The sequence below is a fragment of the Tiliqua scincoides genome, chromosome 4 (assembly GCF_035046505.1).
Source record: "Tiliqua scincoides isolate rTilSci1 chromosome 4, rTilSci1.hap2, whole genome shotgun sequence".
In the NCBI taxonomy this organism is placed as follows: Eukaryota; Metazoa; Chordata; class Lepidosauria; order Squamata; family Scincidae; genus Tiliqua; species Tiliqua scincoides.
In genome coordinates, this window is record NC_089824.1 from 218,406,239 (window position 1) to 218,430,830 (window position 24,592).

The 24,592-nt window shown below is 43.6% G+C and overlaps 1 protein-coding gene across 1 annotated transcript in view; it reads right to left on the reverse strand.

Annotated features, from left to right (window-relative positions):
- The window catches only part of EEF1A2 (eukaryotic translation elongation factor 1 alpha 2), a 35,432-nt gene that overhangs the window by 4,325 nt on the left and 6,515 nt on the right, over positions 1-24,592 (reverse strand). Inside the window, exons 3-5 of the mRNA XM_066623536.1 lie at positions 14,844-15,023; positions 7,043-7,339; positions 973-1,123 (exon numbers count right to left, since the gene is read on the reverse strand). Of these exons, the coding sequence (XP_066479633.1) occupies positions 973-1,123; positions 7,043-7,339; positions 14,844-15,023 (628 nt within the window). The remainder of the gene's footprint in view (positions 1-972; positions 1,124-7,042; positions 7,340-14,843; positions 15,024-24,592) is intronic.

Here is a 24,592-nt window from a genome sequence, read left to right on the forward strand (position 1 = left end):
ATCTCTACAGCCTGGAGGACTAGAAAACTGCCCATTAAAAATGAAGTTTTGAGATGCACAGAATGCTGAATTCTGCATCTGAATACCGAATTCCAATGCTTGTGAAGAACAGGAAAACTGTTTTGCAGCACACATAGTCCTGACCGACCTACCCCACCCCATGAATTCAGAATATCTGTGAACATTTCACAACACCACCACAAGCCTTTAGAAATGGCTAGTGGTTTGGTAATGTTCTCATTCCGGAGCTTATCTTCATGTGTGAACCATTTAACTTAATTCTTGCAGGATATCTGATACAGATTTAGAAATTAAGAGCTGGGTAGTAAATAAAGGAGAGCTTTTTCTTTGTGTGCTTCATTTTGAATCCATCATTGACATCTTCATATTTTCCAATTTACTTCTGCAATCAAGAGGGCTAAGAAGTTCTTCAAAAAGAAAAATGCCCAGAAGCCCTGCAAGCTACATGACCACCTGCCTGTTATGGTCTACTAGTTCAGAGTTTCTCAACCAGTGGTTCTCATACCATCAGTGGTACTTGAGGTAGTGCCTACTGGTATTTGAAGGACCCCCAGACCCCCGCTGCCTGGCAGCGAGACCAGCAATGCAATGTGACAAGCAGCAGTAGGAGGCTCGATTCAGTGGGTAGAGCTTTTTGAGTGCTTGAAAAAGCCCTTCCATCTGCCCTGAGCCTCTTACTGGTGTTTGCTGCGTCGCGTTGGCCTCCCAATCCAGAGTAACTGGTGATGACACCATCACCCGTTCCTTCCAGTGGTACTTCCAATAGCTGGACCATGCAAAGTGTACAGCAGGGGACAAACGTTGAGAAACACTGATTTAGTCTACACATTCATCAATATGGGTACTAGGAAATAAATGCCCTTCTTTATACTGCAACTGGTTCAGAGAGGAGGGTCAGGGCAGATTTCCACCCAGGTACTGCAGAAATGCAGGCCACATCGGTTGGCTCACCTCCAATCTTGTAGACATCCTGAAGAGGCAGGCGAAGAGGCTTATCTGTAGGGCGGGTGGGAGGCAGGATCGTGTCCAGAGCTTCCAGCAGGGACACTCCGCTGGCATTGCCTTCCTTGCGCTCCACTTTCCAGCCTTTGAACCAGGGCATCTGCAAAACCAAAGGCGACAGTTCACCCACTGAGTGTGCTTATTCTCTGTGAAAGAAGCTATTGTACCCAACAAAAAAGCATCCATGTGGGGGAAATGAGCTTCTTGCAGGGAACCACAGAGATGCAAAAAACCTTAAAGGGAGAACATGAGAACAGGTTCACTCTGCCAGCCCCATACTTCCCTCAAGTGTAGTGGCCAGCATCCCATAGGGACCATTTCCAAGGTATTCAGCTTGTGGAGCTCATCTGTGCACCATGATGTCATCCTTTCTTTACTGCTTCAATATCATGGCCTGCCTCTCTTTGCAGCTCACAAATGCCTTTTTGTCTCCCACAGCACTAGGCCTGAAGTGTGACCCCCTAGCCATCCTATCTGAAAAGTCCTAGAACCACCCACCTTGGGATAGGAGGGAAATCTAGGCTGCAGCTGGATTCAAACAGTAGAGAGGACATATTTTTCAGCCTCAGGGAGAGTAGGGGAGAAAAAAATGGGGGATGGAGGGAGGAAGTTGCTCCAAAGCAGAGCCATGAGAAAGTCCATGTACCAGTGGCATAGCTATAGGGGGTGCAAAGAACTAAGTTTTTCAGGGAGCCTCACTGCAGCATGCAAGCGGCCCCTCCCCTTCGGAGACATTCCAGGCAGGGGTAGTAAAACAGATGTGTATGCTTCAGTTTTGCTTCCCTGCCTGAAATGGCTCCGAAGGGGAGGGGGAAGGATCACCTGCACGCTGCAGTGATGCTCCCTGCAAAACTTAGTGCTTTGCACCCCCTCTAGCTACACCACTGTCACATACTCTTCAGCCCTGTAGAGAGGAATGATTTAGAACAGGGATGTCAAACTTGTTTCACTCAGAGGATTGAAGTTAGCATTCATGGTGCCTGCTAAGAGCTGGAAGTGACATCATTAAGTAGAAAGTGACATCATTAAGTAGAAAGTGACATCATTAAGCAGGTAACAGCCAGAAATAAGCACTTCGTTCTCATGCAGAAACTCATTAGCTGTAAATAATAGAAGAGAAAATGTGCAAATCTTCAAGAACCAAATTATCACACTGGCAGAGCCCAATTAAAATGGGGGCCAGATAAATTGCGTTCAGCCCCAGCACCTTATGTTTGACAACTTGGTTTAGAAAGCACAACCACTGGAAAACCATCATCTAGTGTTACAGTTCAGCTCCCTTATTTGTTCGTTTCAGTTTTACCCTACTCTTCCACTAAGAAGCTCAAAGAGGCCTGCACAGGATAGAACAGCAGGTTCCAAACTTTTTGCACTGGAGCCCCATTTTTAAATGATACTCTGTTGGGACCCACTTAACTTTATGAGACTTTCCCCCCCAAAAAGTTTCACTTTACCAATCACTCAAGTCTGCTTTTAACCTTTTTACTATGGGAGGGCACCTTCTGAGGCATGTGTTGAGCTCCACATTCATCAGATCGGGACCATTCCAGTGGCTTTGTATTCCCCTTTGCCCGTTTTCCATAAGAGCTGAGGCATGGTCATCTACTGATGAGTAAATGCACAACTATTGCTCAGTTTCACTTTCCACAAACCTCAATGCACTTTGTCAGCTCAATACACAAAACAGTTTGTGTTTGGGGGGGGGCTGTGTTCATTGGATCAGGACCATTCTGGGGGCGTTGCATTAGCCCGTCCTTCAAAATGGTCTGAGGCACAGTCTCCTACACATGAGTAAATGATCAGTTCAGTTTCCCTTTGCTTGGATCTCATATTTTCATATTCAGCTATCAGCTTGTCAGTTTCATGACTCACCAACAATCAGGTCACAACTCCACACTGGTGGCTCATAACTCACACTTTGGAAACCACTGGGATAGAAGATACCTGGCTTGGCAGTAGCACATATAAAAAGGAACTCATAATTGCAATCAATCACAAGCTGACCATGAATCAGCTGTATGATACAGCTGCAAAAAAGGGCAAATGTGATTGAGGCTGCACTAACAGAACCAGAATTTCCAAGGCCTTACAAGTAATATTCCATTTTATTTTGCATTAGTCAGTCCTCACCTGGAATATTGTGCCCAGTTCTGGGCACTATACTTTAAGAAGGATGTAGGAAAATTACAAGACAGTTCAGAAGAGGACAAGAAAGATAGTCAAGGGTCTGAAAAACAAGCCCTATGAGGAAAGGTTGGAAAAATTAGTCTGGAGAAGACTGAGGGGGACCATGGTAGCACTCCTCAAATATCCAAAGGGCTGTCAGACAGGACAAAAATGCATTGCCCCAGAGGGCAGGACTAGATTCCATGGGCTTACATTACACAAGGGCAGATTTCAGTTAAACAGTCAGAGGAAGCTCTTAGTAATAACAGAGGTTTAACAATGGAACCAGGTGGGTTCTCCCTTGCTGAAGATCTTCAAGCAGAGGCTGGGCCGCCATCTCTTGGGGATGATGTTCTAGTTCTGGAGTCCCTCTGTCGAAAGTTAGATGCATTCAGGAGGACCACAAACAAGTATGAAGACAACAGCTCCCTTGCCCTTTTCTGCCAATAACCAGTATTCAGAGGTGCACACCCTCTGACCTGGGAGGTTCCATTTACTAGTCATCTAGCAAATGTAGAAGCCAAAGGGATCTTTCCATTCCTGGGAGCCAAGGTAACTGCTTGCTTATTCTTGTTTTTCTGTCTTTAAAAACCATTTTGTTCTGAAACTGCAGTGGAGAACTGAGCCACATTTTCCTAGCCAAGGAGAATCTCCATCTCACTTTCAAGCAGTGCCCTATTTTCCCTGGAGGAGGTCAGGGAGGATCGGCACAGAATGGGAGGGGGGGTTAGACAGCTGCATACGACTGTCAGAAGATTCGTAGATTCTAATCTCTGCCTAGACGCCGATGCTGACTTGCTGAATTGCACAGGAGTCACATGACTGGCTGAGGGAGTCATCCGACTGGCTTCTGCATCAGGAAAGCCTCATCCAGAAATGGGGAACAGAATATTAAAGACTTGGGGAGGAGAGGGCAAGAAAGAGGAGAGAACAGGTGCTGCTCTTTGTATTCATTTCGAAAGAGACAAACAGCCATTCAGGAACCAGCTCTCTCTGAATGCCCCAGTAGGAGGAAAGCAATACCATAAGAACTGAGTGTACTCAGCAAAACTCTGCACTGAAATAACCCAGTTTCTGTGTCAGCAACATTCTCTAGCTTGCATCAGTTTTGCAAGTAAAACAAACTTGCGTATATTATCTTGCTTTTCATGTATTATCCTGTCATGTGTAATTTATTTTGCTTGTTAGCTTTCCCTACCACCCCCTTCACCTCCTTTCCCCTGGCTATTGAAACTGCACCAAGTATTTCCATCACGGATTCAAGTTCAGCACCTCTGCCATAAGGGCTAGCATCTTGCTTTTTTAAAAAGTGAAAGCTGAGATCCTCAGCATATAAACATTTATTTCTTAGACCAGTGGTTCTCACACATTTAGCACCTGGACCCACTTTTGAGAATGAGAATCTGTTGGGACCCACCAGAAGTGATGTCATGATCGGAAGTGACATCATCAAGCAGGAACATTTTTAACAATCCTACGCTGCAATCCTACCCACACTTACCCAGGAGTAAGTCCCAATGACTATCGTTGTTAAAAGAATATACATAGTAGCCTGTTAAATGTACAGGTCTGTAACATTTCTGCAAACGCAGTCACGTACCATGGTAGCATCAAGTCTAATATATTAAAAGCAAAATATTGAAATGAATGGGGACCCACCTGAAATTGGCTCGTGACCCACCTAGTGGGTCCCGACCCATAGTTTGAGAAACACTGTCTTAGACAAAATTCTGCACTTGTGCAGCATAGCAGGATATATACAATGCTGCCAAGAAAACCTTGTTCCGATTATTCAGGAGACAAATCTTTAGGGTTTGTTCAAAGCAAAGAGACTCCCCTGGGATGTGAAAACAAAAGTACTCTGGGGAATGGATTTTCAGAGGTGATCATCCTTATTTAATGATGCCATCGTCATCACCAAGATCCAGCATAAGAAGAGACAAGCTGTGCAGGACTTCTGTCCCAGCTGTGCAGCCTCATAACTAGAGGGAAGGCTGGTCTGGGCAATACTACTTTGGACATGGTTCAATGTTTATCCATACAGAGAAAATCTCCCTGCACACAGAAAACAAGCATGTCTGGTAGAAGGCTTGAGCTTCTCTCTCTGACACACTAACGCTCTACGTGCAGGATTTTACTTTGAACAGAGAAGCATTTAAGCACATAAGCCCCAACCTGGAATATGAAGCAGTAGATTCCAGACACTGATTCACCACCACAGTGGCAAGCAGACCTTAGTCATTCCAAAAGAGAGTTGCACTGGGCACAAGCCAGCATTGGCAGTGTGTGATTGTCAGGGCTACCTCGTAACATCCTACTCTTGGAATGCTCTTTTTCACATTGACTGATATGCTGAAGAACACCTTGCCAGTTGGCCACAAAATCTCTGTGCATTGCAAGGTCTCCAAGGCATGTTCTAGTTTGCACTGAGTGCTGGTCAAGTTTGCTAAGCCACATGCAAACTGAGGGCTGAAACACGAGCCCACAAAATGCATGCTTTGCATCCAACCAAGAACACTGGTTGTTTTTTCTTAAAAACAGAAGTGTGTGGGAAGGGATAATCTGGGTCAGAACCAGGCAGTAGCACAGTTGGAGGGGGTGCAAAGCACTAAGTTTTGCAGGGAGTCTCACTGCAGCGTGCAAGCGGCCCTTCCCCCTTCCCTTTGGAGCCAGACCTATGTCTGTTTTGCTCCCCCCACCTGGAATGGCTCCAAAAGGGGGGAGGGGCTGCTTGCATGGTGAGGCTCCCTGCAAAACTTAGTGCTTTGCATCCCCCCTAGCTATGCCACTGGAACCAGGGCATATGAGGAAGGGGAGGTTTGTTCTACCCCTGTATGCTGTTTTTTCACTGAAAATTGCCCCTGTGCAGCAAAATTTGTTCCTAACCAGGACTGCATCTTCCTGTGTGGTGGTTTTAAAGAAAAAGAGGCACCTCTGATTAGAAGCATGTCTTAGCAGCATGTTTTTGAATGCTTGTGTGCCTGGCCCTGAGAGCACACTCCTAAGGAGGCGCCAAACTCTTTCCTACAGCAAGATAGGAGAAGATCAGTAATGGCAGACGAGCAGTTTTGAGGCATTACCAATCTTCTACCAAGAAGCTTCTGGAGAAATCCTAGAACACCACACAACTCCATTTGAAAACACTGCCCCAGTGAAAACAGTTTCATATCGCTCTACACCCAGAGCTCCATCTTGCCTTGGAGTTAAGACGAAATTATTTTTTTTTACTTTTCACATTTTTATACCCCACTTCTTCCAAGGAGCTCAGGACAGTATGTATCCTCTCCTCACAACAACCCTGTGAGGTAGGCGAGGCTGAGAGTGGCTGGCTCAATGTCACCAGGAGGTTTCATGACTGAGCAGGTATTTGGATCTTCCAGGTCTAAATCGAATTCCTGAACCACTACAGCATCCTGGCTCTCTCAAATAATCATCAAAGTAGATCATCCAAATTAGATGATCTAATCATTGCATTAGATGAGACCAGATTGTATGCCCCTGTGCATTCCCATAGGGCAAATAACTGCATTCCCATAGGGCAAATAACTTCAGGGTAGGGAAGGACTTCCATCTGAAAAGCAGCATGAGGAGCAGAATCAGACCTCGTTTCCCTGATGGTCCTGCTGATTTTTATTTTTTTAAGTTAAAAAATAAGTGTGATTATGCATTTCTCATCATGTCTACTTCAGCCTGCAGGCTCCTGTGCCAAACTGGGTCTTCTCTAATTCCAATGCTGACTGACTAATCCTGCACTGAATGCTGACGGAGGAGTGTATTCAGCTCTGACTAGACCCAAGAACTGCCCATTCCAAACAGGGAAGGTTCAGCACTGCCCGCACCTACCAACACTTACATTGGGAGATGGCTCCAGCATGTTATCCCCATGCCAGCCGGATATGGGCACGAAGGGAACGGTTGCCGGGTTGTACCCAATCTTCTTGATGTAAGCACTGACTTCCTTGACAATCTCATCATAGCGCTTCTCACTGTACGGCGGCTCAGTGGAGTCCATCTTGTTGATGCCCACTATCAGCTGCTTGACCCCCAATGTGTAGGCCAGGAGTGCGTGCTCACGGGTCTGCCCATTTTTAGAGATGCCAGCTTCAAATTCACCTACTCCAGCTGCCACAATCAAGACCGCACAGTCAGCCTACATGCAAGGAGGACATAAAAACAAAATGAGACAGGATTAAGGAGATGTTGCAACGTGGGCAAGGGTAGCAAAGCACCTGCTTTCCATGAAGAAGGCCTGAGGGTTCAGTCCCTGAGACCTTCAGGGAGGACTCGTAAAAATCCCTGGGGAACCTACTACCAGTCAGTGTAGCTCAGTGATTTTCAACATTTTTCTTCTCAAGGCACGCTGACCTCTATGGTCTTCTCCATGATCTTCGCTTCTTGTGATGTCACTTTCAATTTCTGAGAGATTCTTTCAGGTTCTGCAGCTCTGTTTCTAGGGCAACTGTTTGTAGTAATGAATTGTCTGTCTCACTTTGCCAGCAGAGCTGGCAGAGGAAGAAGGACAGACAATTCATTACTACAGTTGCCCTAGAAACAGAACTGCAGAACCTGGAAGAGTTTTTCAGTGATTTTCAGCTTCTATGCTTCAAACACCCGTGGCAAACCTGCAGACTTTTTGTGGCACACCAATGTGTCACAGGACACCAGTGGAAAACTGCTGGTGTAGCATATTGACCTAGATTAAGGGTAGGCAACCTATGGCCCGCCACCCAAAATCATGAGGCCCGCAATCCCAGAAAGATATATCCATCTGGCCCATGGTGGTTCAAGACAAGAATTCAAATTTGTAATTCTCTCACTGAAAAGGCTGACGATATAAGCAGACCAAGGGCAGAAGCTTTTGAGCATCATTTTCTGTCTGGCTATATGTCTCTCTGCATCATGCTCATCTCTTTTTTCTTAGCTCTATGGCCTTATCAGGAAGTATGTGCATGCATATCGAACACACAAGCATTCTTGCTATTGATTGACCCTTTGTAGAAGAGGGTTGTTGATCTAGATCAGGGGTGCTCAAACCCCGGCCCTGGGGCCACTTGTGGCCCTCGAGGCCTCTCAATGCGGCCCTCAAGGAGCTCCCAGTCTCCAATGAGCCTCTGGCCCTCCGGTGATTTGTTGGAGCCCACACTGGCCTGATGCAACTGCTCTCAGTGTGAGGGCAACTGTTTGACGTCTCGGTGAGCTGGGAGGATGAGGGCTCCCTCCACTGCTTGCTGTTTCACATCTGTGATGCAGTAGCGGCAGCAAAGGAAAGGCCAGCCTTGCTTTGGGCAAGGCCTTTTATAGGCCTTGAGCTATTGCAAGACCTTCATTCATTCATATAAGTTCATCTTTAATATATTCACTTATGTAAACATATGTAAATTTATTCAAATTTGAAATGTAAATTAATTCCTTTTTTTCCCCTGGCCCCCGACACAGTGTCAGAGAGACAATGTGGCCCTCCTGACAAAAACTTTAGACACCCCTGATCTAGATGGACCAATGTTCTGATTCAGCAGAGGACAGACTCACGTGGCTCCCAATGACAGTTCCTTATCAGTTCTTGTTATCTGGTGTGCTCCCTGGGGCATTTGGTGGGCCGCTGTGAGATACAGGAAGCTGGACTAGATGGGCCTATGGCCTGATCCAGTGGGGCTGTTCTTATGTTCTTATGTTCCTTACTTGCGATACAGAAATCTCTGTACAAACAATGGGACCTAATTGTCAATGGGCACCTACCAGTTGCTGTCCCAATGGCTCTGACGAGTGGGAGGGGTCGTTTACACAGTGCATTGCAGTGCCTACAATACTTACTGTGCCACTCTCTCTTTGGCTACTCTACTGCAGAGGGCCACAACAGAAAAGGCCTGCTCTCCAGCACCTGCACTAAGACCACCACACCTCAACTGGCAAAAGGATCTGAGAAGGGTTGCAGAAGAGGAATGAAGTTCTTGGGCAGGTTCATACAAGGAGAGGCTATTCTCAAGGTACTCTGTTCCAAGGCCATTTAAAGGTCAATTGACCTGAGCCTGGAAGCAAACTGGTAACTGGAGATGCTGAGGAAGAATGAGTATTAACTCCCCAGGAACTGTTGCTGGTGTACTTTTTTGAAGGTTGTGAGCCCTCTGAGCCAGGGAACTTTCTTTTCACTTATTTTGCTATGAAAACCGCTTTGTGAACATTTTTGTTGAAATGTGTCTCAGTGTTAGTTTAATATAGTCATTTTGACTGGCTCCAGTGAAAACTCTAGCAGCCAAATTCTGAACCAGCTGAAATGTCCGAATTGTCTTTAGCCCCATGAAGAATCATCATCTCGCCACATATGAACCTGCCGGGACACAGCAATCACCTGAGTGGATGTCCCTCTATCATTTCTGACATCAGATGTGCAGTGGATGGACACAAACAATAGGCCTTTCAGGTGGTGGTGCCTTGATTCTTAAACAGGCTCCTCAGTAAGGTTCACCTGGCCCCTTTACTGCTCACCTTGCTTTATTTCAAGAGGCATTTTCTAGAGTGGCTTTTAAATTCAGAACTGACTACTGCTGTTTTTCACCTTTGTATTATGGCTTAAGATAATAACAATTATCTTTAGATAATCAGAACAGAGAAAAGAAAACATTTCTTTAACCAGTCGATAATTAGTCTGTGGAACTCCTTGACACAGGATGTGGTGATGGTGTCTGGCCTAGATGTCTTTAAAAGGAGATTGGACAAATTTCTGGAGAAAAAGTTCATCACAAACCATGATGGATATGTGCAACCTCCTGGTTTTAGAAGTAGGCTATCGCAGAATGCCAGGTGTAAGGTAGTGGCACCAGAATGCAGGTATCTTGTTGACTTGAGTGCTCCCTGAGGCATCTGGTGGGCCACTGTGAGATACAGGAAGCTGGACTAGATGGACCTTTGGCCTGATCCAGCAGGGCTCTTCTTATGTTCAATTGATATTTGTTTTACTGCTTTTGTGTTAGCTGCTGACTATAAGATTTTAATAGCAAATTAATAAACACAATTTTATAACATTACAGAAGGGTTTCCTTTTAGGAATTAGAATATTATTGGGTTTTGAAAGAATAATAATTTCCCGTAAATTTTAACAAAGGAAATTTTCCATTTCTAAAAATGCATGCCTTCTTAAGATTAATTAATAATAACATAATTAATGGATACAATACCAGTCAAACTGGTTGTAGTTAATTTTTTTCAAGTGACTATTTCTAGAAAGCATGTATGCCTCTATACAATAAATAATGATGCATAAGTTCTTTGGGTGTGTGCTAAAAGTTTTTTATTCCTTCATTTTTAAAATTTTGACTAAATGTAAGAAACTATATGCTAATGAATCACCATACTTTAAGATGTTTACAGTATTAAAAAAAATTCCAAGAAAAGCTCTGAATTTATCTTAAAAATATATTATTTACACAGCAATATACATGCTTTATAAATGATCAGCTGCTGATCACTGTTGGAGACAGGATGCTCGAGTAGGTAGATTTTGTCTAGTCCAGGAGGCCTCATTTTTTTAAACTTGTAAGCATACCAGTAGAATTGTTTTATCAAACGAACTTTGTGAACAACCAGTCTGACCAACATTACACACACACACCCCTGTGGACCCCAATCCAACCAGTCATTTATCCCATTCTCCTTGGATAGGATTGAACCCTTTATTAATTTAATGAAATTAAATTTTTCCAGCAGCTGGTGGGGAAAACAAAAATAGACCATGAAAATATATCAGAGCTGATAAGGGTTTGGTTAGGAAGCTGATTTGTCTCCTATACTAGGAGATGCACAGCTCAAGCCTATGCATGTCTACTCAGAAGTAAGTCCCATTAGAGTCAATGGGGCTTACTCCCAGGAAAGTGTGGATAGGATTGGGCTGGCAATCACTTCATCAATGGCTGATAAGTATTCCCTTCAAATAGCAAGATTCATCACTTTAAAAATACAGCCTTTCCTCTTCAAACAACAAGATTAACAAATCACTTTAAAAACAGTACCCTTTTTCTGCTCCTGACCAAGTAAAGTGTGTGCTTCTCTCTCCCCTCCCCCTTTGCCAACTGCATGGAAGAACTTTAAGAGAGTCCTGAAGACTGGTAAAATAGGAAGCGTTTTATTTGGGGAGGGGGAGGAAAGCGGGAAGTTTTGGAGATCGAAAGGGGGGAGTAGAAGAGGGAAGGGGAGATTTCACTTTGATGAGAAGCGATCCCAGGCTGGGAACTAGGAACCAACCAGACAAGGATCAGTGAGGGTTAAGGACTGCAAGCCAAGCATGCTCAGTACAGCGGCAGCCTCAGAGTGGAGGGAGAAGAGGGCAGGGAGGCAGCAGCCGTTTCTTCTGATTTAAACTCCTGTTCTGCTTTCAACTGTTTCTTCTGCTTTAAAAAAAAAAAAGCGCAGATGACAGGCAGAAGACAGGCTCATATTCTGCCAAGGGGTGTGACTGTATCACTGCGAAAGGACATCCTGAGCCCTTTTGAGTTCCTGGCGCCTCCCTAAAGAGCCGCGCTGCACAGTTTGAATAACGCTGGATTAGAGCATAACAAACATTTCCAGAAAAGTTTCTGGAAATTTTTCCAGTTCAGAATTATCTAAAAAGTTATAAAATGGCTCAAGAATCACAAATAAAAGAAACATTTCAGAAATGATTTTTTAGAATCAAGTTCATGTCTGGAGTTCAACAGTTTTACAACAAAAAACTATGCATGTATGGGATCATTAATGAGCAATATTTGATCATTTTGATCCATCTGAAATTTCACGTACACACTCAGGATTATATCTGTCACAATACTGCTTGGAAGGCATGAAACTCTTTGCCAATTACATGAGACTTAAAAAATAAGGACTATCACCAGTGCACGCCATCTCTGATAGTTTCCTAAACAAACAGGGATCCTACTAGCAGTGGTCCCTTTAAATTGTAACTAAATAAGTTGTAAGCACTTTGGCTGGACACCCGAAACCTGAGAGTACCATCTGCTCCTTTACATAGTTGATGAGTCTTTGGGGAGTTCATCTGTTTCCCCTCACAGGGGGGTGGGGCTGAAGCATGCGTCATATGGATACAGAAACATTTCTATAGTCCCTTTTGACATGCAAAGCTTGAATATAATAATTTTTGGGAAGACTCATTGCAAAGGAAGATTGGCCTCCTATGTTTCCCATTGTATAAAAGCCAGTTCACATATGTCACATATGTGACATAGTTTGTCACATATCAGCGTGACCAAGAAACTGGGTGGGACTACAAGAAGGTTTGATTTTCTGGCATCACCAAGGGCATGGCGCATGTTTAGCTTCCCACTTCAATAGCTTCCCACTTCAAAGACATCCCAAGTGCACCTGCTCCTATACAAAGGGCAGCCCAATCGTAAAGGGGAGTTGAACTGGTGCAGGCTTCCCTGAACCAGTTTCAAGTGTTGCAAACATGCCGTAAGGCACAATGACGTGTGCTGGCCTGCCAGTGCTGGGTCCAGTTCCCACACCAGCCAGCACACATGTGCGCTGGATAGTGAGGGAGGGTTGTAGGAGAGCGTTCTGAAGGCAGGGAGGGTGGAACAGGCCTGGGAGGGGGTGGGATCAGCAGCACATACCATAGCCTAACGCTTGCTCCCAGGCCTCTGAGTCCTACATGGTTTTCTTGGATGTGCACCAGCTAAATTGCTGGCACAGATCCAAGTAGCTCCATAGGGAAGGCTGGGCTTGATGCAGAGTCAGGGGAAAAATATCCCCTTACCACAAGGTAACCTCCACTCCACTCTAACCCTGCACTGGCCATGTGCATGCCATGAGCCCTTGCTGTACTGGCACAGGATTTGGATTGCGCTGTTATTCGTTATTGTCATTTGCTCCTATTATGGAAAATAAAGCTGTATCACTGTTATGAAAAGGGCAAATCCTGCCTTCCACTTGTGATACTGGATGGCCCATTTCTCACTGTCAAGAATCCAACAAGCATGTGCAATATGCAACTGTGCTCAGAGACACATTGCACACATGCATTGCACACAAGTGTGTGTAAAGAAAGAATGGCTAATACTAAGCAGTGTTGGTTGGCAAACCTCAGTCTCGAAAGACTATGGTATAAGCCTACAGCACCCGGTATTCCCAGGTGGTCTCCCATCCAAGTATTAACCAGGTCTGACCCTGCTTAGCTTCCAAGATCAGAGGAGATCAAGCATGTGCAGGGTAACGGCAAGGATTTGGCTAATTCACAGAGTCAAACTACAAGAATCCAGAAGCCAGCAAGAACTTCCCAACTGCAGTCTAGTAACAGTCATGGGGAACAGGGTCTGGATCAAAAATGTGGCAGGGTCAAAGAGCTAAAGCCCCCCTCCCCACCACTCTGTAGTCTCAGCCTGGATCCCCCCTCCCTCTATATAGAAAACAAAGTCACAAAGGGCCAATCCACAAATTGAAAGTAACAAGTGGTTTGGCCTAAAATGCACAGAAAAACTCTCTTCACACCATGCATAATTTTAAAAATCTCAGTCATGCCCCTTTAATTGGGGCTTTTTGTTTTGAAAAAAGGAAAGCTTTGCCTTCTAAGGAAGGTGCTTCAACCTTCTGATCATTTTGGTTTCCCTCTTTTGCACCTTTTCCAGCTGTATGATATCCTTCTTGAGGTGGTGCAACCAAAACCATACTCAGTATTCCAAATGAAGGCAAATCGAAGATTTGCATAGGGATACTATCATATTAGCAGTTTTATTCTTGATCCCTTTCCTAACGACCTCTAGGATCAGTGGTGTAACTATGTAGCTAAGGTATCTAGCACCTAGGGGCACACAAAATTTTAATACTCTCCTCCCCCTGCCCTGGGCCAGAGGCCCAGAACACTCCCTGGGGCGTCTGGGAAGTGGTCTGAGGCATGGGGGGGCCTTAAAAAGGCACTGAAGATGCCTTTCTAAGACTCCAGCAGGCTTTCTGAGGCTCAGGGAGGCATGTGTATGGCATGTGTATAATAGGGGGTAGGGGTTGCAATTGTGGGCTATGGGAACTGCACAGGCCGAACCTCTACACTTCCTGTTGTGTGAACATTTTAGCAGATGCTGCCCATCTTGTTATAGCAGATTCTCAGAGGTGAGGAAAGTTGCACATGTCAAAATTCTCTTTTCCCCTTCTCTCACAATATTAGAACCAGGGGTTATTAGAACCATGTTAATGAATGTGACTGATGGGAGATTTAGGATGGACCAAAGGAGGCACTTCTCCACATAATTCCTCTGTGCAGATTTAAATTCCTTCCTTGCAGGTTTTACAGAGGCAGCTAGTGGGCTATTGTGGGAACAGGATGCTGGACTAGATGGGCGTTTGGTCTGATCCAGTAGGGCTTTTCTTAAGAAAAAAGAGCCAACTGCCAGCATCTTAGCTTTAACACGAGTAACTCAATGGGTGGAGTAAATATTACAGGTCCTTTAGCTCTTGCTCAACTGAAAATATGGCTGTGGTTAGTGAACTCTGAAGAGGAGCACCCACTGAACACACATGCAGGGTATTCTCAGTTTCATTAATCTACAAACGGTCCACCAAACTGACAGAGATTCGCTCAGGAAAAGAGTCAAGCTAACCAGTAAGCTACAATCGGGACATGTGCCAATGTGCTATCTGTCCCATGCCAAACCCAAGACTACCTTTCCCTTTCTTACCTGTGAGGTCCCCGTGATCATGTTCTTGATGAAGTCTCTGTGGCCAGGGGCATCAATGATGGTTATGTAGTACTTGGTAGTCTCAAACTTCCACAGAGAGATGTCAATGGTGATGCCGCGCTCACGTTCAGCCTTCAGCTTGTCCAGGACCCAGGCATACTTGAACGAGCCTTTCCCCATCTAGTAGGTGGTAAAAAGAGAAAAGGGAAATCCAAGTCTAATGTAGTGTGGAGGTTACAGTTTAGTTCTCACAAAGAGAAGAGATGGTGGTTAACCTGTGTATGAACTGTACCACTTCAGTCTGCAGGTGGGGACCCTCATGACTGAATGTTCCTCCATACCAGGGGTAGTCAAAACGTGGCTCATGAGTCACATGTGGCTCTTTGACATATAATATACTGCTCGTGGAAATATATTGGTTGAGCTCCATTTTGCATCAAAATATAAAAGGTAAATGACATATTTTCAAGCTTTATTTACCAGGTAGAAAACTGATTAAAACGTAAGTTTGATGTTCATGATGGGTAAATATACTTAAGAATTTAAATGCTAATTATAATCATAGACTGAAGACATTTCAGATCACCAAGGACTTCAGAGGAATTGTGCTGAAGAATCAGTAACCATCCAAGCTGAGCTGACAATACAGGCTTAACAACCTTCCGCTTAACAACAGATCACATACATGACTGTGGTCAAAGCACAACAAAGAGGCTGTTAATGCAAAGAAGAGGTAATCTATCTCCAGTAGCCTCTGCAACCAGCTAGTGTATGGCAAGGAGCAGTGGTGTAGCTAATGAACGTGTAGCCCGGTGCAGAGCTCAAATAATGCCCCAAAAGTGATGTCACAACCGGAAGTGAAATCACACTTGGGCTTTTTAAAAAGTGCAAATTGGGGGGGAAACGTGCCTCCCCCCCAGAGGTTCACCACCTACTTGATCTGCAACCTCTCCCCCAGCCAGTGGCATAGCTAAGGCATCTATATGCTACCTGGGATCAAAGGTTTTGTAGCCCCCCCTCCACAAAATCAAATTTAATTAAGTAAATAAATAAAAAGTGTGCCCCTTATTGGTTAGAGACACTGTGCTGGGGTGAAGAGGGATGGTTATTCTCCCACTGCTAAATATAAGAGGTACACCACTTGAAAAGTGCTTGTTTACCAGTTAGCAGGAGTAGCTGTGTTATAATACATGGAAATGAGAGTGGTCTCATATTAACTCCTTATTGGTTCCATGCTGTATCATAACAACATCTCATTGGCTCTCAGAACAATCAGTTTCATGGCTCGGTTTTGAGTTAAGAAAATCCACTTTTTGTTCTATAAGGCAGTTGCGTTTTCGTTTTCTGGTTAATTAGCCATAACTTTTGATAGGATACAGATATTCCAATGGGGTTTCATTGCATTCTGCATTAAATTACCTTTCCAATGATATATAACATGACGGTATTATTTGTACATACCAAATTTTTTCACAATTTTGGCCACTAGTGTCAAGTTCAGTTTATTGCCCCCCCCAAAGCTTGTTGCCCAGTGCGACTGCTACCCCTGCACCCCCTTAGCTACACCACTGGCAAGGAGTGTCTGTTTAAACAACAAAAGGCACTAGATTGGGCTGAATGTTCGCTTAACGACCTAATCGCATAACAACAGGATCAGGAGAATGTATCTCTGTCATTTAGGGCGCAATCCTAACCCATTTTCCCGCACTGGCGTAAGGGCAATGCAACTTTGAGGTAAGAGAACAAACCCTGCCATACCTTGACGAGGCCTCTGTGACTGCCCCCTTACTGCAGGATGCAGCGCATGCCCCACTGGCACAGCTATGCCAGTGCCGGAAATTTGGTTAGGATTGCACCCTAAGTAATGTACACCTGTATTAGTTTTAGTGGGTGTTGTTTGATTAAAATATCTCTAACTTTATTGGTTTACAAATTTTTCTCCATGTTTTGACCAGATATTTACTAAGACAATAACTATCATTAAAAATAGCTTTTTTACTCCTTTGTGATTTTTGAAACTAATACAAATTAACAGTTTAAAAACTACAAGCTCTGCCAGCAGAGGAAAAAGGACAGACAATTTGTTGCTACCCTAGAAACAGAGCCACAGAACCCAGAAGAGTCTCCTGTAAGCCAGAAGTGACATCATAAGACGCAAAGACCATAGAGAAGACCACAGAGGTCAGTGTGCCATGAGAAGAAAAAATATTGAAAATCACTGATCTAGCCAAAGGAAGAGGCAAGAGCAGCTCTTATTCTGCTAGGCACTCTAGAGGGCTTTGCACCTTGGCCTGTAGATCAATGGTTTTCAAACTGTGCTCTGGGGAACCCTGGGGCTCCCTGGAAGTCGCTCCAAAGCTTCTCTGAATGTAGATCAGTCGTAGCAGACAAGTTTCATAAAGAGAGCTGACCTCCCACACCCAGTCTTCTCTTGCTGGGGGCAATTGCAGGATAATGCTGGTTGATATTTTCAACTCACACTGAATGGCAGAGAAGCCCCTTCCTCAAAGCTGTTACTCTGTGTGACCTGAGTACGAGTTCCCTAAAACACATCCCAGGATCCCCTGAAACTTGCAGGAGTTCCATGGCAGATGGAACTTGGAAAGGGTTCCCTAAATCAAGAAGTTTGACAAACATTAGAACAGAGTACTATGGAAGGGGTGTCACAGTTTACTGGTAGATCACATGTTTCACATGCAGAAGCTCCCCGGAGGCCTTTGTGACACCCTGGAGATGCCAGTCTTTGCATGCTCACCATCAAAGTGGTACATAACAGTGTACAGCTTCCCCAACAGAAACAACAATATCCCTGACTCATGGGATAAAAATCACAGGCAGATACTGTTGTACTGTGCAGTGCTGTTCAAATTTTCTACTTTCAGGAGAACACTTCCCACATATACTTGGTCTGCTAAGGAACCCACACAGAACTTGGCATGTTGGATTCTGAGTCATACTCGGTCCACACCTGGTGCCAGCCTGGCCCAACAAGCCCACCAACTCACACAGTCTCACACCTAACACTCTTTGTGGTTGCACATTGCAGAAATAAGACCAGCAAGCTGTGCAAAGCCACCTTCCAGGAAAATGTGTTTAACACTCCTGAGTCTTCTCTGAGGACCCCCCGAGAAGTGTTTGTGGAAGACCAGCATTATCCAGGCACAGTGGCTTGAAAATAACTGGCCAGCAACAACCCAACTGGCAGGAGACAGGAGTTCATTCCCAAGACTTATCCCCTCCAAGGGCACATATGCCTACTGAGCCCTTTCCAAACAGAAACTCTGAAAACCACAGATAAGGAGAGAAAAGAAAAACTGATGAGAAAGGAAGCATATATATATATATATATATAGGGGGAAAGTATAAGATATATACGGGGAGAAATATAGAGAGGGGAAAATTGAAGGAGGAATAGACCATGGGAAAAGAGAGTGGAGGATATTACTGATGAAGGTCCTCGATCCCACATGTTGCAGTGAAATTCTGACAATTTTTTTTATGCTTTTAATTTTAATATTCTACCGTTCTACCCGATAACAGGCCTGTAGGGTGGTTGACAGAAAGGACGAAAAGAATATACCATAAAGACATTTTTTTTAAAGATAACAGTGCCTGATGAAGGCCCTAGAGCAGCTATTTCCAACGTTTCTCTTCTCATGGCACACTGACCTCTATGGTATACTCTATGGTCTTTGCCTCTTGTGATGTCACTTCCAACTTCTGGGAGACTCATTCTGGTTCTTCCGGCAGAGCCAATGAAGGAAGGGGGTCAAAAAATTTGTTACTACAGCCCTAGAAACAGGCACAGAACTTGGAAGAGTTTTTCAGCTATTTTCAACAGCTGTGCTCCAAACTCCCACAGCGCACTAATGTGCCATGACATACCTGTTTGAAAATGAGTAATGCTTCCCAAAGTTTTTAGCACTGGGACAAACTTTTTAAACTAAAATTGTTATCTGTTGCAACCCACTTGACAAAGAGAGAGAGAATTTTATTAATAATATTAATTATTAATTAATAATCAGAATCCTGGGCTCCCCGAGGCTGGCTGGCTAGTCAGCTAGCTAGAGTGTCTATGTGCATGTGTAGCCAGCCAGCCTCGGGGAGGGATCTGTACCATGTACCAGAAATGACAAGTTATTGTTATTAATAAGCAATAACAATAATAAGCAATAACAATAACTTGTCATTTCCAGTACTCAATGTTCAGACAGCAGGGCAAGTTGTATTTTTTTTCCTAAAATCTCTTACCAGTCATAGAATTCAAAAGATAGAGTAGTGGATACATGTATCCATCTTTTGAATTCTATGACTGGTAAGACTTAGGTTTTAGGAATCTAAAATCTCTCAATAGCTCAGGGAGTGTCCATGGGGGTTATCCCATTTTATCTTCACAACAACCCTGTAGGGCAGATCAGGCTGAGAGACAGTGAAGCACACACAGACACTCTCCACAAAACAGCCACCCAGGCAATCCACCCCCTCTGTGATCCAGAGCAAAATAAGTCACCAAGCCCCCTATCCTTTAGTCTGAACCTGACCTAGAAACTGGGGCAAACTTTTTATATTTTCAACAACTTCAGCACAGCCATTCTGTGAACATCTGTTCGACCTAAAGTGGGATAGTTATTGGTTTAATCTGTTTATTCTAAATATCTGTATCCCGTCTCAGCCTGTACTCAGGATGGCTCAACATCTGCAACAAAAATCATGTCTGCTGTCAGTTAAAATTTAAAAATCACAGACAGCTAAAGCAGAACCAGAACTGAGAAATCTGTGCAATTTAATAGATAGACCTGGATTAAGAACACACACAGGTTCAAATGTACTTATTTATTTAAAAGATTTATACCCTGCACCCCACCCCCATAATAGAGCATCCAAATCTCTGCTCAGCCACAAAGCTCACTGGTGACCTTGGGCTAGTAGTGTTGGCCCAGCACAACATACATAACAGGGTTGTGGCAAGGATAAAACAGAATAACGCTGTGGATGTTTCCATAAGCTCCTTGGCGGAAGGGTAGAACAGAAATGTGGCTAATACAGTTTATGGTTACCGATTCAAAGTAAGAGCTAGGCCACTGAGTGTAGACTCACTGCCCCCAACCAGAACCAGGCATGTAAAATTAGTGTCTGAGAAAGGTATTTTATATATGTACCCCTGCTAATTGGGTAAGAGGCACTTTTTCAAGTGGGTGCTCCTTTTTTTAGCAGGGGGAGAGTAACTGGCCCACCTCACCCCAGCACTGTCTGTTCTAGTGGCTGTCTGCTGGTATTCCGTGGCATCTTTTTAGATTGTGAGTCCTTTCAGGACAGGGAGCCATTTAGTTATTTGATTTTTCTCTGTAAACCGCTTTGTGAACTTTTAGTTGAAAAGCGGTATATAAATACTGTTAATAATAATAATAATATGTTAGGTTTGTCCACACTTGTGTGTCCTTCAATGGCTAGGAAGCAACAGGCAGGTCAAAGCCTCACAATTCAGTGCTGTAATTCTACAGAGCAGACCGCATACCATAGGTAAACAGCTCAGTAGGGCAAAGGAGAGACGACAGCACCTGTGCTCAGTGCAGGTTGCTCTCCTTTCTGTAATGTTGAGGCATCAATCAAACAGCCCTAACCATGGATGTGGCACTTTACAAAGAGTGAGACAATAGGCCTCTGCCCCAAGGAACATACAACTGGGGGCCGGATCTTATCCCATTTTCCAGTGCAGCTGTGCCAATAGGGTGCACACTGCATCCTGCGGTGGGGGGGGGCAGTCACAGAGGCCTCCTCGCGGTATGGGAACATTTGTTCTCTTACCTTGGGGCTGCATTGCGGCTGCACTGGTGCTGGAAAGTTGCATAGGATTGGGCCCCTAGATGTCAACATAAGCACAAGAGACAGAGGGGAGGCAGAAGTGCAGCAGGGGAAGAATATGTGATTATTTCAGTTCTAATTACTTGGGATTAGATATATCATGGTCTAGGCAAAGGCTTCACAGAAAAGGGAGGTCCTCTGTAGCTGTTAGAACTGCTGCAAAAATATTTTTCAAAAAAGCGAGTTCCTTTGCAGGCAGGCTGCAGTGTCCCAGGCAGTGCCAGGAAGCTGTACCTTGGGGACTTCAGTGGAGGGGGGGGGCAGCCACTAGAAACACAGAAAGACAAGAATGGGCATGGTGAAGGTCACTGATAAATAATCTATATTTATTTATCAGAATATAAATAATCTATATTTAAGTTGCTAGTTCACTCTCAACATCTCACAGCTTTCAAAATCAAGTCTTAAATGCAAGATTTATGTCTAATTTTTTTCTTTGTCCTGCCCTCCTCCACTCTGTTCCAACTTGCCAACTTGTTCCAACTTGTTCCAACTTGCCATGCAAACTGGAGGCTTCTCTGTTTAGTGTGTTCAGGATGGTATGTCCATTCCACAATAAAGAGTTAAAATGCAATCCAAATTCTGTGTTAACAAAATCTTGTGGTGTCTGTAAATTATATCCATGGAGTGGATCTGTGAAATTTCCCCCCCCCCCATATTTTTTTCTGTTCTTTGACTATTTTCCGTCAATTATTCTCACCTTAGTAGTTTTGGGGAGAGACAAGAAAGCAATGTGGGACCTGGAACCTCACCCCTATCTGGTTACCTATGGAATCCTGAATCAGGAATATATTCTCAGCCATAAGGACTAGAAACTTGCTTATAAAAAAAAACAACAACTCTCAGATATTTCTGGAAGTTGAATTCTTCAGAGTGCCACATTCTATTCTTTCTTCTGAATGCCATCAGGACTGAGGCATACACTCATATGGTTAACCATTTAGTACTTAAACTGTCATACAACATGACAATTTATGCACTGCTTTGTATAGCTCGAAAGCGAGCACCTGTTTTGCATGTAGAAAAGTCTTAGCTTCAATCTTGGGTATCTCCAGGTAGAGTTGTAAAGATTCCCAAGCCCGAAACCCTGGAAAGTTGCAGCCAATCAGTGCAGACAATATTAAGCAACAAAACAATCAATAGGAGGTAGCTTCGTACATCTTACTACAGATAAAAATCACCATGGTAGAAGTGAGCAAATGCTCCGCTCCCGCCACAAAAAATCCAGATACGCTATATCAGTTACAAAACCTTTGCAAGGGCTTGTATTGAAAATTAGACTGGAGCAACGTCAGGTACAGCTAAAACCTAGGAGTTCGGTGTTGTACTGTGGCCTTAACTTTGCAATATGCATCCATTACTAACAATATACTTGCAATGACTTAAGTTGATTTGTTGCTGGTCTTTAGGAAGGCCCACTGTGACAAGGGGGCAACAATGATCCGTGATTAAGTAGGCTTTTCGTGTGTAGGTTTTTCGCACACTGACCCCTTCCCCACACAGACCAAGATAATGATGGTGAATCATCAAGCAAAATCCGTTTATCTGCTGTCCACTTCCACCTTGCCACCCCCAAAGTAGACAAAACTAGTCTCTTCCAATGGAAATGGAACATGCTGAATTTTGCTGCATCATGCATCACTGTAAGCTGAAGACAGGCCTCTGTTTAGCAAACAATTCTCACCCTCACCCCCCCCCCCTTCGATTGGTTATATTCAATTACCCAGAATGATTGTCGGCAAAAAACGGCCTGTATTTTTAGCTTAGCACAGTAAAGGCTCTGTTGCACAGTCTGATATATCTTGATCTGACCGTACAGAAAGAGCTGGGATATTATGAAGACCACAAAGGATGAAATTACAGAAAAAGAAAAAGCCTCCCAAACTGTTGCTATTTCTCTTCTCCAAGCCAAGAATCCTCTTCTCTTTCAGTATTCTCTCCCCCAGCTAAGCAGCACCTTTTAAAATCTTATTACAGCCAGCCTCCATTTCCTACCAATGCAATCGAGTGAAAAGGAATACCCCATCCACAGGCCTGCATCAGAAAATGGAGTCTGAAAGCACAGTCGATTGGCTATTAATAGCAGGTTCATGTCCCTCTGTGTACTCTGCTGTGCCAGCGAAGGTGGCAAAGGACCTGTCCAACTGATTTAAAGAAACGGCAGGTTGTTTTAACAAAGACCAATTCTGAGGGCATCTCTTTTGCTGGTAGGGTTCTATTGTATTTTACATAGATGGCCAGATAACCTGATGAAATGCAGGATTAGATCAGGGTTGCAAAAGCTGTCAGCAGCACTGAGGACCACATCTAACATTTCAAAATACCAGTTTTCTTTCTTTCTTTTTGTTAATATTTCATTCTCATGACAAATTCAGACATAAATCTGAATAAGTCATGACAAAAAGGTCAGGTGCAGCTTTCAGTGCTAAACAAGTTTCCCAAACATGAAAGCATTCTAATTATCCACTTTATTCATTTAAGTGCATAGCAAACCTCATCCTCAAAGATTGGGAGTGGGGAGCTAACAACACATGAAAAAGGAACATATTAAATATCCCATTACATTAAAGATTTAAAATCCAGTTTTTAACAGCTACAAACATCATTATGCACTTTAATGCTCCACCAGTTTAAGCTGGCCAGCCAAAACCAGCCCAAATGAGAACATTTTAAGACTTTTAAGAGGTGCTCAGACCAACTATGACACTGTAGGGTCTCCAAAGAAAACATTATGGGGCTTCCCTCCAAAATGCCTCTTTGTGTGCCTCCCGCTTAAAGAAAGTCTTTGGACGGTCCACAAGCATCCCTTAGCTTCTTAGCTACATTCAATAGACAAATCAGAACTACAGATATAAGATAAATAGACTCAGTGGGTGAATAGACATGACATCATACAGAAAAATGATGTCATTGCTAAACAAAGAAGACAGTATAATTGCTTGTATCTAAGCAAGCAAGGTACATGACACCATGGAAGTAGCAGAAGGCAAGCAGGGTCTATAGAAAACAAAAACTATACAAATTGGATATTAGAGCCACATAGGTTAGGAAATTATATACAGAAAATTATTCTAAATGCTCAGAAGGGCAAGAGATAATGAACAGAACATGGCTGCTTGTAGACACTTCTGTACATGTTTTTAGTGTGAGCAACAAATCTGATAGTCTGAGGATCAAAGGCAATTAGGAAACAAAACCTCAATCATCTTTTGGGAAATGGTAGTGAAAGATGTATATACGCAAAAGAATGATATACTGTAATCCTGCTCTCCATCTTCATCCAACTCAGGATACGTAGCTGTCAGTTTTAACAGACATTGTTATGAAATGGCGTCTCTCTTTTCTATGCCTGGGAAATGCTTTTGGCATCCTTGATGCATAACTAACAATTACAAGACAAAGCAAGAAATCAGAACTACAGTGACACATCTCACAGTTCCACCATTTCACAGCCACATATAGTCTATTTAAACAAATAAATAAAAGCTCTGCCCTAAGGGAGGGAAGCATTTGAAATATGCATACTTTATCTGTTTATGATGCATATTCTAAAATATGCATATTTTAATATATGTTTAAAATATGCATTAATTTTTGCATACATTGGTCTATTTTACAGATTCTGCAACTGGGGAGAAGTGAATACCTCTGCAAAGTAGTGAAAAATTCTTCCTCAAGCTCTAAAAAGCGTCCAAACCACCGGCTTCTCAGTTTTCACAACATATTGCTCACACGTTACTAAACCTAACCAGAAGGGCTAGAAACTTGCTCTGCAAAAAAGAAAAGAAAGCTCTTGCTGAATTCTATGCTCATGAAGTGCTACCGCAGAATTCACAGAGTCTTGGTTATCTTTCTGTGACCTGAAAAGCAGCAGGGAAGACACAATG